This window comes from Chlorocebus sabaeus, chromosome 9 (genome assembly GCF_047675955.1).
Source record: "Chlorocebus sabaeus isolate Y175 chromosome 9, mChlSab1.0.hap1, whole genome shotgun sequence".
NCBI lineage: Eukaryota > Metazoa > Chordata > Mammalia > Primates > Cercopithecidae > Chlorocebus > Chlorocebus sabaeus.
Genome location: NC_132912.1, coordinates 56,541,089 through 56,555,125, shown reverse-complemented (window position 1 = coordinate 56,555,125; position 14,037 = coordinate 56,541,089). Strand labels below are relative to the sequence as shown.

Genomic DNA, 14,037 nt, shown 5'->3' with positions numbered 1-14,037 from the left:
TTATTGGAAGACATCCATAACTACTAATTTACATATTGTCTATGGCTGCTTTTGCATCCCATCAGCAGAGTTAAGTAGTAGCAACAGAGCCTAAAATATTTACTATTTGCCTTTCTTTACAGGAAAAAAGTTTGCTGGCTCCCAATGTATACAGTATCTTTGTCATCTCTCAACAAAACCGCCTCTCTTACCAATGTCTATGGCCCACAAGTTATAGTCAGGTGCACCCTCCAGGTGGTGGCAGAAGATATCCAAGAATGGAAATTCCATGCTCATGTGCATAGGTGCTCTCATGGTTCTGATCCCAGGTTTCAGAGATTTTTAAAAAGTTAATTTCTGTAGTGAACCTGCTGTGGACCACACTGCAGGGCCTGATACTGAATAAAGACCCTCAGCCTGATGAGAAGGTTGTCAGAGAACTGGATTCTGAAAGAGAATTCATCACTTCCTTGTATAAATCATTCAACTCTTTAGTCCTCGTCTGTAAAATCAAACAGCCCCGCCTCCATAGTGGGTTGTCATGAGTATCACATGTGAGAAAACTGAGTGAAATATGTGGTAAAGTCTTTTGTAAATGTGAGGGGGAGTACAGTAATTTTAGGAAGCACTGCATCACACTGGCTTATATCTAATAAATCACGTGACATAATACTGGCAAATACTTGGAGTTTCTTGCATAATATTAGCAAAACACTTTTCTTTGATCACTTGCTGTCCCAAAATTTCTTCAGTTGCTACCCAAAGGACTTGGCACAGGTACCCTGGATGCTCCTCATGCCAGAGATCAGCTCTATAAACAAGAAACAAATTGAGCCTTCTGCTGGGAACATTCACTTTCCCCAGTGCACAGAGATAACATCTCAGTGGTTTCCTAGCTCTAAGAAAAAGCAAACAGGAATTTTCCTTTGAAATAACTTGAGCAACCAGGAAGGCTCTGAGACACCCTCAAGAACCCAGGTAGGTTTTGGTAAGAATCACAAAGGCTGCTGCATGGGGGCAGAAGTGAATGTGTCAGACAGCGTAGAGTGTAATGAGATCTCTTGGATCCCTCCAACCTGACATTCTGAAAGCAAATGAGCAATGTTCTCTTGGGCATTGTCTCAAACTCTAGTGTTTATCGAAAAATCAAATGATTGTCTCTAGGCAGAATAGCACTCTGAGAATAAATATTAGAATTCAGTGAGGGCACAGTGGGTTTTGAGTGTGGTGTGTGTGTTAGTGAGGATGGGTAACTACTAGTATGGCTAATGCATAGAGAGATGGTGTGTGTGAGTGTCTATGAATTAGCATTAATGTAATCAAGGTGCAGTATAGGAGAATGGTAAGGACTTTTAACCGTGGATCCCAACTGCGTGGTCCAAATCTCAGAGTTAGCTAAATTTGCCTAGCTGTGTAATCCTGGGCAATGAAGATTAAATCACTGTTTAGCACATATTCCCTGCTCTACCATCACCTCCAGGGGAGAAGTGTCCTTACTTGCCCCGTTAAACTTGGGTTTGGCCATGAGACTTTCTTTGGCAGATAGAATATGGACAGAAGTGGCAGTATACCAATTCTGAATTAAGAACTTAACAGGCATTGCATGAAAAATCATTCCTCTATTATCATTCAACTGCACCATGAGAGAAACCTGCCCCAGGTACCCACTGCTACTCTCCAGCCCAGGCTCCAAATGAAACACACAGAGCAGAGCCATCCTAATCAACCCACAGGCCTGTGAGTGTGAAAATAAGTGTTCACTGCTATATATCACTAAGATTTTGCTTTCATTTGTTATACAGCAAAAGCTGACTGAAACAGGCAAGTTTCTTAACCCCCTACCCCAGGGAAATGGAGAGAATAGTGGTGCCTGCTGCAAATGATTGTTACAAGAATTAGCACTTAGAACACTTTCTAGCCTGTAGTAAGTGCTTAACAAGTGTTAGTGGTTGTTGCAGTAGCTGCTGCTGCTGTTGTTGTGTGTAAGTATCTGTGTAAGCAGGTACCTAAGCAGGTAAGAGTGGGTGATCATGTACTCAGGTGTCAGAGTTAAAGAAGGAGAGTGGGCGGGCAGGTGTGTGAGTTGTGGAGGCACGTCCCTCAGCAGAAGTACTCATTGATCCTCCTGCCCCCTTTGACTCCAAAGGCCTGAAAGTCCACACTGGAACGAGCTGAGAGAAGCCTGTCGGCCTCGCTGACACTGTGCCGGGACAGCTCCTCCGAGCCATCCTCGCTGTGTCCCAGTCTCTCTAGGTTGATGTAGGTCACTGTGGCCTCAGTGGAGTCCCTGTTGAAGCACTTTCGGCAGCGCCTCTGAAGAGCACCGCAGCAGACAAGCAGTGTGAGAGGCAGGGCAATGACGACAGCCACACTGATCACCACCACATTGATGAGCTGCTGAGTGTTCTCAGCATCCACCACTTCGTTGGTGGAGAAGATGACACACTGCTCCTTCCGGGGCACCAGGCCCTGCACGCAGACACACGCCACGTACTTGGTCTTGGGCAACAGCCCAGTGATGGTCACCCTGGTCTTCCCAGGCTGCACAGTCACCCGCCGCATGCTGTGCTGCCCAAAGACTGCATAGAGGACATTGAAGGCAGTTGTGTTCTTAGCCTTGGGTGCCTTCCACACCAAGGACACACTGTGGTAAGTGTCTCCCACCACCTTCACAGACCTTACCACTCGTGCCTCTGAGGGTCCCGCCCGCCCATCAGAGAGCTCTCCCAGGGCATCCATCTGGAAGTGCTGGAGGGTCAGCTCCTCCTTTGAGCTGGGCACAGAGGGTCCAGTGGCCAGGACAGCGGGTTTGGGAATCTGGGGGACATGCCTGGCCACCAGCTTGTTGTTGTAAGCAGCAGCTTCCCCTCCACTGCCTGTCCTTGCCCATAGTGCCCCTGGGCTCCCGCTGTGTTCTGTGGAAGTCTGCGGCTCAGTGACAATCAGGGAGATAACAATCTCAGAGGCTCCCAGAAAGTTCTTGGCTTGGCAGATGTAGTCTCCGGAGTCAAGGTGGGACACTGCAGGCAGGCCCAGCAGAGTCCAGCTCGTGCCGTCACTGGAGACTTCCTTATGCACTAGGAGGAAAACAGGCATGTGAGGGAGAACAAATGGGCTCATCTGCCCCAAGCTGCCTTTCAGGGCCAAGTTCACAGCCCCAGCTGGTGCATACTCAGGTGTCATCCTGAGAAAACACTGGTAGTCATTCAACTTTTCTTAGACTAGTCAAGGGGATCAGTATTACTTTGGGCTCATAGGTGGGGAGCCTCTGGAGCCCCAGGCTGAGGCAGAGCCTAAGAATGATGCCTTCTAAATCTGACAAGCTCACACTATGGGTTTTTTTGTTGTTGTTAGCTTTTTTCAGATAGTGTCTTGCTCTGTCATCCAGGTTGGAGTGCAGCGGTGTGACCATGGCTCACTCCAGCCTGGAACTTCCAGGCTCAAGTGATCCTCCCACCTCAGCCTCCTGAGTAGCTGGGACCACAGGCACATGCCACCATGCCCAGCAGTTTTTTGTTTGTTTGTTTGTTTTTTGCGACAAGGTCTCACTATGGTGCCCATGCTGGTAACTCCTAGACTCCAGCGATCCTCCTGCCTCATCCTCCCAAACTGCTAGGACTGGGTGTGAGCCACCACGCCCAGCCAACCCACTATGTTCTTAAGGGCCCTGGAATTTTGCAAAGGTGACCAGCTAGATTGTGCTGGAACCGCAGCTCCTCCATGTATGAGCTGTGTAATGTAGCATTTAGCCTCTCAGAGCCTCAGTTTACTTATATGCAAAACAAGAAGGAAAACTGGGTTGCCCTCTGAAATTCAATGTCATTATGTACATAATACACTTAGCACTGTGCTAGAACCACACGAAGAGCTTGATAGATGGTAGCTCACATCATTAATTACTCCAGGTAATTCTGGCTTAATATTTACAACTGGGAAACTTATTATAAATATTAATACACTAAAAGAGGATCTTCCACCAAAAAGTCAGCTTTTTGTTCCCTCAGTGTGGGCCCCCAGTCTCTATAGAGTGGCTGGTGGGATATGATAGGACAGGTCAAGAGCCATGGTCGTTGTTGAATCTGTTGTCACAGTGACTTCCCTCTGGGAAGACCCCCATCAAACTCAACTCAGACAGATGGAAGCCCCGCTTTGCTTAGACAACTTCCCTCTGGCCCTGCCAAACCCCCATTTGGAGCACTGCTTTGCTCTCCCCAGTCTGGAGTCTCAGTGCAGCATCCCTGTAGCTCACATACCTGTACCATTAAGGGGTCTGCCATTGGCCCTCCTCCAGCTCATCTCGGGCCCAGGGACTCCGGTAGCTCCACAGCGTAGCAATGCTGTGCCACCCAAAGGGGACCTGATGCTGGCCACTCCTGGATGGAGCTCTGGGCCCTGGCACTTCCTCAGTTCAAGCTGGCTGAAGGCCACTCCAGCCAGGCTGCGTGGGCTGGCACATCTCAGTTCAGTCTCAATGAAGGCCAAGTTTGGGGCCCAGTCATCCAAAAGATGAACCAGGTCATAGAGTTGGCAGTCACATGCCCAGGGGTTGTCCTGTAGCCCTGCAGGGGTGAAAAAGAAGACAAGCTATTCGGATAGATATTCAAGGTCCTCAGGCCCAGCACCCCTTCCCCTCTGGGAGGACAGGCAGGTCCTCATTCAGAGTCAGCAGAACTGGCCTCCAGGCCCAGTTCCTTGCCTTGCTAGTAATATGACCTGAATTTTGATTTTTTGTGTTAAATAATAGCATTACTTTCTTTTCAGTATTGCTTTAAACATAATAAAAAAAAAATCTTTATTTATTTATTTTTTTGAGATGGAGTCTTGCTCTGTCGCCCAGGCTGGAGTGCAATGGCCGGATCTCAGCTCACTGCAAGCTCTGCCTCCCAGGTTTACGCCATTCTCCTGCCTCAGTCTCCCGTGTAGCTGGGACTACAGGCGCCCACCACCTCGCCCAGCTAGTTTTTTGTATTTTTTAGTAGAGACGGGGTTTTACCGTGTTAGCCAGGATGGTCTCGATCTCCTGACCTCGTGATCCGCCCGTCTCGGCCTCCCAAAGTGCTGGGATTACAGGCTTGAGCCACCGCACCCGGCCAAAAATAAATCAATTTAAGTACTGGGTAGATATACAGCATCCTGACAGAACCGGCAGTTACTGTTGCCATTCTTGGACTCATCCTTTCAGACCACTGGCTAGGTAGTATTTCCACAATAATCGCAATATGACAAAATCAATTTCTAGGAATGCATCACTGACCCCTGATCCTTGATGCCAGTTCTCCCAGTATAAATGGTATTTTCAGCATCATCCCAGCAATGAAGGTGGCTGCTCTGAGCCATGGTCCCTTTGACATAGCTCAAATGGGCGTAAACAGCAGGGTGAAAGGGCCAGAAAATCAAATCCTGGGATATATCCCCTACTGTCTTTACTCTAAAATTGAGCATTCTTATAGAGCCGAAAGCAGGTCATTGTACCCACTCTGTCAAAGAACATTATAGAGATAGAGCGGTACCATGTGCATATAAATGAGGTACCATGTGTCCTCAATTCTAAGGCACAATTCCTTCTTACAGGGTTACATTACTGAAATGCAAGATAAATGCACTTGATACGATCTCCTTTTAGTCCCCAAAGACTTATTGAATTTAATAGAATATCTAACAATCAATGATATCTTATACATTCACATAGATATATTTAATACATGCATCAAAGGGTTGGGGTGGGTGCATTCAGATCTGACTGGATATTCATGTCTCTCAGGTCTCTTTGAGCACAACCCACGGGTGCCAGTTCCTTTTCCCACCTCCCCCTTACCCCGTCTCACCAGAGGTTGCTGCCTTGCGTCATTGGTTAAGTGCACTTAATGATACGTCTGCAACCCAAGATTCATCAATGCCTGTCTCCAGTGGTGTGCTACCTGGCTTTCATTTTATTACAATAGGGCCAGAAAGAATGATGTAAAAGGCAAAGTTAAACAACAGTGAAACCTTCACTTGCCAGACTGGCAAAAGTTAAACATTTTGGCCATTTTAATTGTTAGTTTCATGAGTATATACGTTTTCATCTCTTTTGTTCTCTGCTGTATTCCCAACACCTAGAATTGGAAGGCATTCAAAAATATGGAGTCTCACTCATTGCCCAGGCTGGAGTGCAGTGGAGCAATCTCGGCTCACTGCAACCTCTGCCTTCCAGGTTCAAGCAATTCTTCTGCCTTAGCCTCCCAAGTAACTGGGATTACAGGTGCCCACCACCGCATCTGGCTAATTTTTGAATTTTTAATAGAGACAGAGTTTCACCATATTGGCCAGGCTGGTCTCAAACTCCTGACCTCAAGTGATCCACCCGCCTCAGCCTCCCAAAGTGCTGAGATTACAGGTGTAAGCCACCAAACCCGGCCCAGATGTGTTTTTAAATGTCTAATATGCACACTCTGTGACCTAATAATTCCACTTCTCAGTTTCTATCCTAGAGAAACATTGATGTGCACAAGAATGTATTGCCAAGGATGTTCTCTGTTGCATCATAGGTGTTAACAAAATAATGGAAACAATTTAAAAGTCCATTAAAGGGGGAATGTCTAAATAAACCATAGTATAAATATGTTTATAACATAGTGCAGATATGGTATACTATAGAATGTTGTGCAGTGGTTTTAAAAATGAACTTGATCCATTTGTAGAAATTTAGAAAGATCTACAAGATATAGTGTTGGGTCAAAAAGTTAGCGTTGGTTAGCATGTATGACAAAATTTTGTGTAAAACCCACACATAGCTTTTCTGAATCCATGTATGTACGTGTGTATATATGTACATACATATGCATATGAAATGTATCTGAACAGATAGGGAGCTTGCATATAAATATGATATTAGTAACTACTTTTGGGAAGGGGTTGGAATAGGGAGAGAGGACAAAAGGGTCTTTAACCTTTTCTGCAATATTTTAAGCATTTGTATTTATTCATGTATGAGTTGTATAATTCAGATCAATTTTCCAGAATGAATTATGCCCCTTCTGTCATTCTCAGGACCAGGCAGGTGCCTTGGGCAGGAAAGGAGATCTGGTTCACATAGTAAGCTGTTGGTTTGTTAGGAACAGGAAGGAACCGAAGAAATAGCAGGTCCAGCTGGTGTAGTGTACTAACCCATCCAGCTCTGAGTTGGGAAATTGAGTCTCAGGGGCCTTCTCCTGGTTGTGTGACCTGGAAAGACCTCTCTTATGACTGGGATGTGAACTACCACAGTCTGGTTTGTGGATTGAGCTCCTAAACCCGCCGCTCTTGTGGATCTCACTGTCTTTGCTTAAACCTGGAAGGCAGGTATGATTTCAATTTTCCAAATAAATAATCGAAACTCAGAGAAGCATGGTAACTTGCCTAAGACCCCAGGTGAAGGATGCCGCCTCTTACCTAGGACCAGCCTGGGGTGGTGGCTGGGAGGGAAGATACCGGTCTTTAGGTGAGCCCAGGAGATGATCAGCTCCTGCGGGAGCCTCATCAGCTGGTTGCTGGAGAGATCCAGGAAGGTGAGGTTCTCCAGGAAGCGCGCGGCCTCAGGGGGCACAGCCGAAAGGCGGTTGGCCTGCAGGTCCAGCAGCCGCAGCTGGGGGGCGTCCCTGAGCGCGGCCCAGGGGAAGGCGGCCAGGCGGTTCCCGGGCAGCCGCAGCTCCCGCAGGCGTCGCAGGCCACGCAGCATGAGGGCGTTGAGCTCGCTGAGGGCGTTGTAAGGCAGCCACAGCTGCTCCAGGCGGCCCAGGGGCCTGAAGGCCTCGGCAGGAACCCTGCGGATGGCCGTCCGCTCCAGGCGCAGTCTGGAGGTGTCCGGGGGGATGGACGCCGGAGGCAGGGTCATGTCGGGGTCGTTGCACACCACCGTCCTGCTGGCAGAAATGGGGGATAGTTGAGCAAGGATCCTGCCTGGTCTGGGACCTCCCACCGCTTCCTCCCTTCGCGGGGCCTCCAGTTCTGCCTGTTATCACCAGACACCCACACCGGAGTCCAAGCCATGGCTGGGACCTGGAGAGGGGCCCGGAGCAAGCCAGCCCCACTTTTCCTTTTTGCAGAGGTCTTGCTCTGAGAGCCTTTCACAAGGGTCCCAGGAAGGTCATTTGGTCTTCACGGTCCTGCAAGACTTCACCTTTACACTGTTACGACCCATAACAGCTCACAGCACCCACAGTGCACTAAGAATATACAGTATTAATAAACCCCGTGATCACGTTGTGCACTGTTGCTTTGCAAATATGTGTTAAAAGTGTTCGTTTGGCCAGGCACGGTGGTTCACGCCTGTAATCCCAGCACTTTGGGAGGTGGAGGCGGGTGGATCATCTGAGGTCAGGAGTTCAAGACTAGCCTGGCCAACATGGTGAAACCTTGTCTCTACTAAAAAATACAAAAATTAGCCAGGCATGGTGGCGCACGCCTGTAGTCCCAGCTACTCGGGAGGCTGAGGCAGGACAATCGCTTGAACCCAGGAAGCAGAGGTTGCAGTGAGCCGAGATCACCCCACTGCACTCCTGCCTGGGTGACAGAGCAAGACTTGGTCTAAAACAAAAGAAAAAAAAAAGTGTTTGTTTGTTAAATTTTCCCTTAATTTTTGTAACTGTTTTGGTTTATCATTTAACAAAAGATATGCCAAGGACATAAAAAATGAAAGCACCTCAAGTCTCTCCCACCTCTGGTGAGCCATGTGATGATCAAGGTGTTTAAGAGCCAGGACTTGGCAGCGTCACAGCTGGATTCACACCTGGGCTCTTTGCGTGCTGGCTATGTGTCCTTGAGTATAATAGGTAATGTCTCGTTTCCTCAGTTTTGTCATCAAATAGACTCCACAGGTGGTTATGGGGTTTAAAGAGATAATGCATGTAGAAGCCCAGCACATTGCCTGCCACCCTGCATGAGCCCAAGGGTATGGCTCACTGTCATCATTGTTTGCTTCTCAGCACTGCAAGTACATCGGGTCAGTCTTAACAACTCTTCTACCCAAACCACGACTTCTTAAACCTTATTCTATTATGACTGAGACTAAAGCAGAGGATAGAGAGATAATAGGAAGCAGTCCCTGCCCTCAAGGAGCCTACATTTCAGGATTATGTTTTATAGTACGTAAACCGAAAATAAAATCCTAAGCCCCTCAACCACTGAACAGGCCCGTCTAAGGGAGGTTGTTGTCTTGTAATAGCATAACCTACTGGTCATATCAGGCTTTCCTGGAGGTACACACACATGCCACCAGCATCCCTCAGAATAACTCATATACTCCACTTAAAGGCGGCTGGGCTGGGCTTGTTTTTTCTTGTAAACAGTGCCCACAAACAGCACGGATATTCTTATTCACTTCTTTTGAGCAAATATACGTGGAACTCCTACTAAGTGATGGGCAGTTCAGAAGAGAATCAGCCTCATAGCCCCTGTCTCCATACAGTGTGTAATTTGGCTCAGGAAGAAAGAGCATTTACAGCAACGATATTTCCAGATAATAAAATAGGTTTGGCCAGGTGTGATGGCTCAGGCTTATAGTCCCAGCTACTCAGAAGGCTGAGGTGGGAAGGTGTCTTGCGCCCAGGAGTTGGAAGTTGTAGTGAGCTATGATTGTGCCACTGCACTCCAGCCTGGGTGACAGAGCAAGACCTTGTCTCAAAAAAAAAAAAAAAAATACAGGTTTGGGTATTGCAAGGAGGAAGGTCTGGATGTAGGTGAGAGAAAGACAGGTGATTGGAAAACTTATCTTGGAAGAGAAAATGGTAAAAGAGGGATTTAAAGGAAACCATAAGAACCCAATGCAAGCCTACACAACAACTCAAACTTACAGCACAACTCAAACCTCCAGCACAACTCCTGGTGGGGTAAAACCAGAGGCAAACTGGGACAAACAGCATGGGCACAAATCCATTCAGGTGCACAGCCCAACTCCTCCCAGGTAACCCCAGTGCCCACAGCACACACTTCATGATACAACAGCTCAGACATAAAGGCTGGGCTCTCTGAGAGGCCAGGTGACAAAGGGATCTGAGGAAGGCTTCTGAGATGCAGAAGGAGCTTTGGTCTAACTGCACAGTCTGCGTCCATAGCCACAGGGGACCTCAGGGCCCGCTACCATCTTTCATGACCTCATAGGACCCTCCGTGAAGATGGGCTGGTGCATGTTAGCCATGGGATGGTCAAGTGGGTAGAACCAAGAGCTCCGGCTTCAGAGGAAGGAATGCCCACTGACATTAGCGACCCTAGAAACTCATTTTCCATCTTAAGGCTAACTCTGCTGCCTGGAACTTATCACTGGTCCCTGCCTATGGCAGCATCACCAGATAAGTATTCTGAAAACTGAATCAGAATGCCTGGGTTCCAGGACCAGTTTCGTCAAGGATGTTGTGTGTCTTTGAGCCCTATGCCTTCTATGGGCGATGGGAGGCTTTTTGTCACTCCAGTGACACTCTCCAGGCTGGAAACAGCCTGTTCAGGGCTCAGCCTGGCTTCTCTTGGGGACAGGATCCCTACCCTCCATATGAGTTGATACGTTGGACACTTGGGCTACAGTGGAGTTCATTCTGGTTCTCAGATCATTTGAGGTGTCTTTTCTTAGTGGTTCTTCTCCATTCTCTGCCTCCTCTCATCCCCCAATCAACTCGACATTCATTGCCAATAACATTGTTCCCTGGGTCAGAAACCATCAGTGGCTCAGAAACCATGCAGAGGTCTTTAATGGATAAGCTAAAGAAGTCAGAGAAAAGATGTTTTAAAGGTTGCTAAAGAAAAGAAGAAAATGAGCAGTAGTGGAAGAACAAGGGTCCACAAGCCATGGTGGCATGGGAATGGTCATGGAAGGAGAGGAGGAGCGACTGGAAGTGCTCTGAGGGATCAGACAGAGGGTGGGGAAAGTCAAGGAAAAGGCTGGGGATGGAAGGAAGCACGCTTGTCATGGGATGGGCACTCCTTGCTTTTGGATCACCCATAAAAAGGGATTGAGGCTGAGGCTCCTGGGATCTGGCCAGCGAAGATTGAGAGGAGGAAGAGAATGAGAGGCAAGTGGTCCCATCACGGATGGGGTCATAGGAAATATGATTGGACATTGTAGAGAGGTCAGGCAAGAGAGTGCAAGAGGCCTGGGAAAGAAGGGGCTGGGGAAATATAGAAAAGAAGAAGGAATAGAAAAAATCAAGGAGAAGAAAAGAAAGCAGTAAGGGAAGGGATTTCCTGGACCTTTAAGGAGGGCTCTTCTCCTCCAGGAGCCTGGAGGAGGACTCAGGAAGGACTTCCTAGAACTGACACACTTGTGCTTCACCCTCGGGCCCATGTGTATAGATACCTGGTATCTCTCGGACAGAGTCACCCCTTTGCTTGCTGAAAAATAATGCAGCACAGACCACCCCATAAGACCCCTGGTCCTCAGGGGCCAGGGGAGATGAAGATCTCACCCACGGCCCCAGCTCCAACTCCTCCCAACCCAGCCTAGCTAGCAGAGCAATGGAGGCTGGGCTGCCCATCCCACACACCCAGTACCATACCTGGCCTTGCTGCCATCACCCATGATATGGAGGCTGCAGCTGCATTGAGAGGGGCAGAACCCCCGGGCCTGGGGGGGCCACCCAAGGGCCAAGAGCCAGAGCATGCCTAATGCCACCCTCATGGCTCCTGGCTCCTGTCTGGCCCAGGCAGGGGCCTGTCCCTGGACCGCTCCGTCCCACCGGCCCAGCAAGCCCAGCAAGCCCAGCAGCTGCCCACTTGCTCGCCAGCCCCTTACACCCCCTCCTGAGGCCATCGGATAAACACTGACAGGCTGGGGATTAGGGAGGGGAGTCCCAGCCCCAGCACTCAGCGGCTTATTGCTTTCCGAATCACTCAGTCCTGAGGGTGCGGGCGGGGGACCCCCTTCCATAGGAATAGCCACAGGCCCAGAGAGGCCAGGGCACAGCAAAGCAAGACAAATAGACAGCTTCCCAGGGGCGAACAGCCATGGGACTGTCATCTGCAAAGCACCCCATCCCAACAAGGCCACGGACAACACAGACTCCAGTAGAGTGCCAGGGAAGATGGAGACAGAACTCCCGCCTCAATAAGGGCCTTTGGAAATTCTTTCCTGTGACACTGTCTTACAGCAAAAAAAGCAGTGAAATGAAGCAATGCTTCTTGACGGTGCTAAAGGCATTGGAAGGAGGCTAAGCTCCGGACCCAGGCTTCCTGGGATCAAATCCCAGCTGTTTCATTAATGGGCTGTGACCTTGGGTGAGTCACATTATCTCTTGGCCTCTGTGTCCTTATCTGACAAAGAGAAATAAAGCTACTCCATGCAGGGTGTTTGTAAAAATTAAACTCAAATTCCAAGGCCTTGATAGCCTGTGGGAACAGAAGCTCCCTCATAAGTTGTAAGTGCCCAGTTTCACTGGTTCTTTTAAGTCCCTGCTTACAGAGGAACTGGACAGATTCAGATATTTTGGAGAGACATCAGGGGTGTCTCTCATGAGCCCGCAAACTGTCCCAGGCTGCCAGGCAAACAGCTGCCTGCCTTGAGTGCCCCATGGATATGGACTCAGCACACTGCTATTTCAGCTGGCCCGTCCTGGGCATTACTATGAATGCCAAAGGTGGGGATGTCTCCACATGAGGGACAAGGGCACCCCTCTCCTCAATGGATGGTACTCCAGCTACGGCCCCAGAGAGGTAGCTCAGAGAGTTCTTAGAGAAGGCACTTCAGGTTTTTTTGGAGACAGAACCCAACCTCTAATAAGGGCTTTTGGAAATTCTCCATTCATAAAGCTTTCTTTTGCTTTATAGTGACAGGGTTGCTCTGTCACTCAGACTGGAGTGCAGTGGTGTAATCATAGCTCACTGTAGCCTTGAACTCCTGAGCTCAAGCCATCCTCCTGCCTCAGCCTCCTGAGTAACTGGAACTGCAGGCAACCACCACCATGTTTGGCTATTTTTTAAAAATTATTTTTTGTAGAGACAGGGTCTTGCTGTGTTGCCCAGGATGGTCTCAAACTCCTGGCCTCAAGTGAGCCTCCTGCCTCAGTTTCCCAAAGTGCTGGGATTACAGGCCTGAGCCACCGCACCTGGCCTAATTTCAATTTTTACCTATTCTCTCGTAACCCTATCTCGCTTTACCATATCTTCTCAAGATGCCAGTGGGGACTGACGAGGGATGATTCCTAGTAGTAGACACTCAGTCAACTCACTCATTTATTCTTCACATTTGACCCCGAGGCGTTGTTCTCTGGTCCAGCATGCCCTACCTATGTTGTTTGACTTTTCTAGAGGGTTCCCCAGTCCTTCATGCCTGTGACTCCAGGCAGGCCTAGACCGTGAGGTATATGACCTGCAAAGATATCTGGGGCCCCAGCGCACACATAAAATGCCTAGCTCGGTGCCAGGTCAGTTTTGACAATACTGGCTTCTCATTCTTTCCTTCCAGTGCAGCCAGTAGGATTTTCTCAGTGTTTCCCAGCTATACTTCCTCCTCCCCAAACCCAGCCACCAGATGTGCCTATTTCCACATCTCTGCTTCTTCCTCCTTGTGTCTTTTGCCCAAATGAACTTTACCCTTTAATCTTGGCCTTACCCTGCTTTATCTTCTCTCATGAAGGCTGTTGTGACCTTGAAGGCATGAAAAAAGGACTGACATATGTATTAACCAACAGGTAATACATAAGGTAGAAATTGAGAAAGAAGGCCGGGCACAGTGGCTCATGCCTGTTATCCCAGCACTTTTGGTGGCTGAGGCAGGCCTGAGGTCGGGAGTTCGAGACCAACCTGACCAACATGGAGAAACCCTGTCTCTACTAAAAATACAAAATTAGCCGAGCATTACAGGTGGAACATGCCTGTAATCCCAGCTACTCAGGAGGCTGAGGCAGGAGAATGGCTTGAACCCGAGAGGCGGAGGTTGCGGTGAGCCGAGATTGCACCATTGCACTCCAGCCTGGGCGACACAGCGAGATTGCATCTCAAAAACAACAACAACAAACAAACAAACAAACAAAAGAAATTGAGAAAGAACAGGGAACGCTCTGGAGGGTGCAAAAATAAGCTCAGCCCTGCGGAAGGATTAGGCTTAGATGGAAGTGA

The 14,037-nt window shown here is 48.6% G+C and overlaps 1 protein-coding gene across 1 annotated transcript; it reads right to left on the bottom strand.

Annotated features, from left to right (window-relative positions):
* Positions 1-1,676: 1,676 nt before the first annotated feature.
* Positions 1,677-11,719, bottom strand: LRIT1 (leucine rich repeat, Ig-like and transmembrane domains 1). The gene is made up of 4 exons (XM_007962743.3): positions 11,481-11,719; positions 7,390-7,856; positions 4,233-4,538; positions 1,677-3,056 (listed from the first exon to the last, which is right to left on the bottom strand). Exons 1-4 carry the CDS (start codon positions 11,600-11,602, stop codon positions 2,080-2,082), a joined length of 1,872 nt encoding a protein of 623 aa, XP_007960934.3. The 5' UTR covers positions 11,603-11,719; the 3' UTR covers positions 1,677-2,079.
* Between the last annotated feature and the right edge of the window lie 2,318 nt (positions 11,720-14,037).

Bases quoted from the DNA above. Each gene is read 5' to 3' on its own strand.
- LRIT1 (XM_007962743.3), bottom strand. From the start codon at position 11,602: ATGAGGGTGGCATTAGGCATGCTCTGGCTCTTGGCCCTTGGGTGGCCC. The intron at 7,857-11,480 runs GTATGGTACTGG...TTCTGCCAGCAG, and splicing joins GGTGATGGCAGCAAGGCCAG to GACGGTGGTGTGCAACGACC. The intron at 4,539-7,389 runs GTAAGAGGCGGC...TCACCCCTGCAG, and splicing joins CCACCCCAGGCTGGTCCTAG to GGCTACAGGACAACCCCTGG.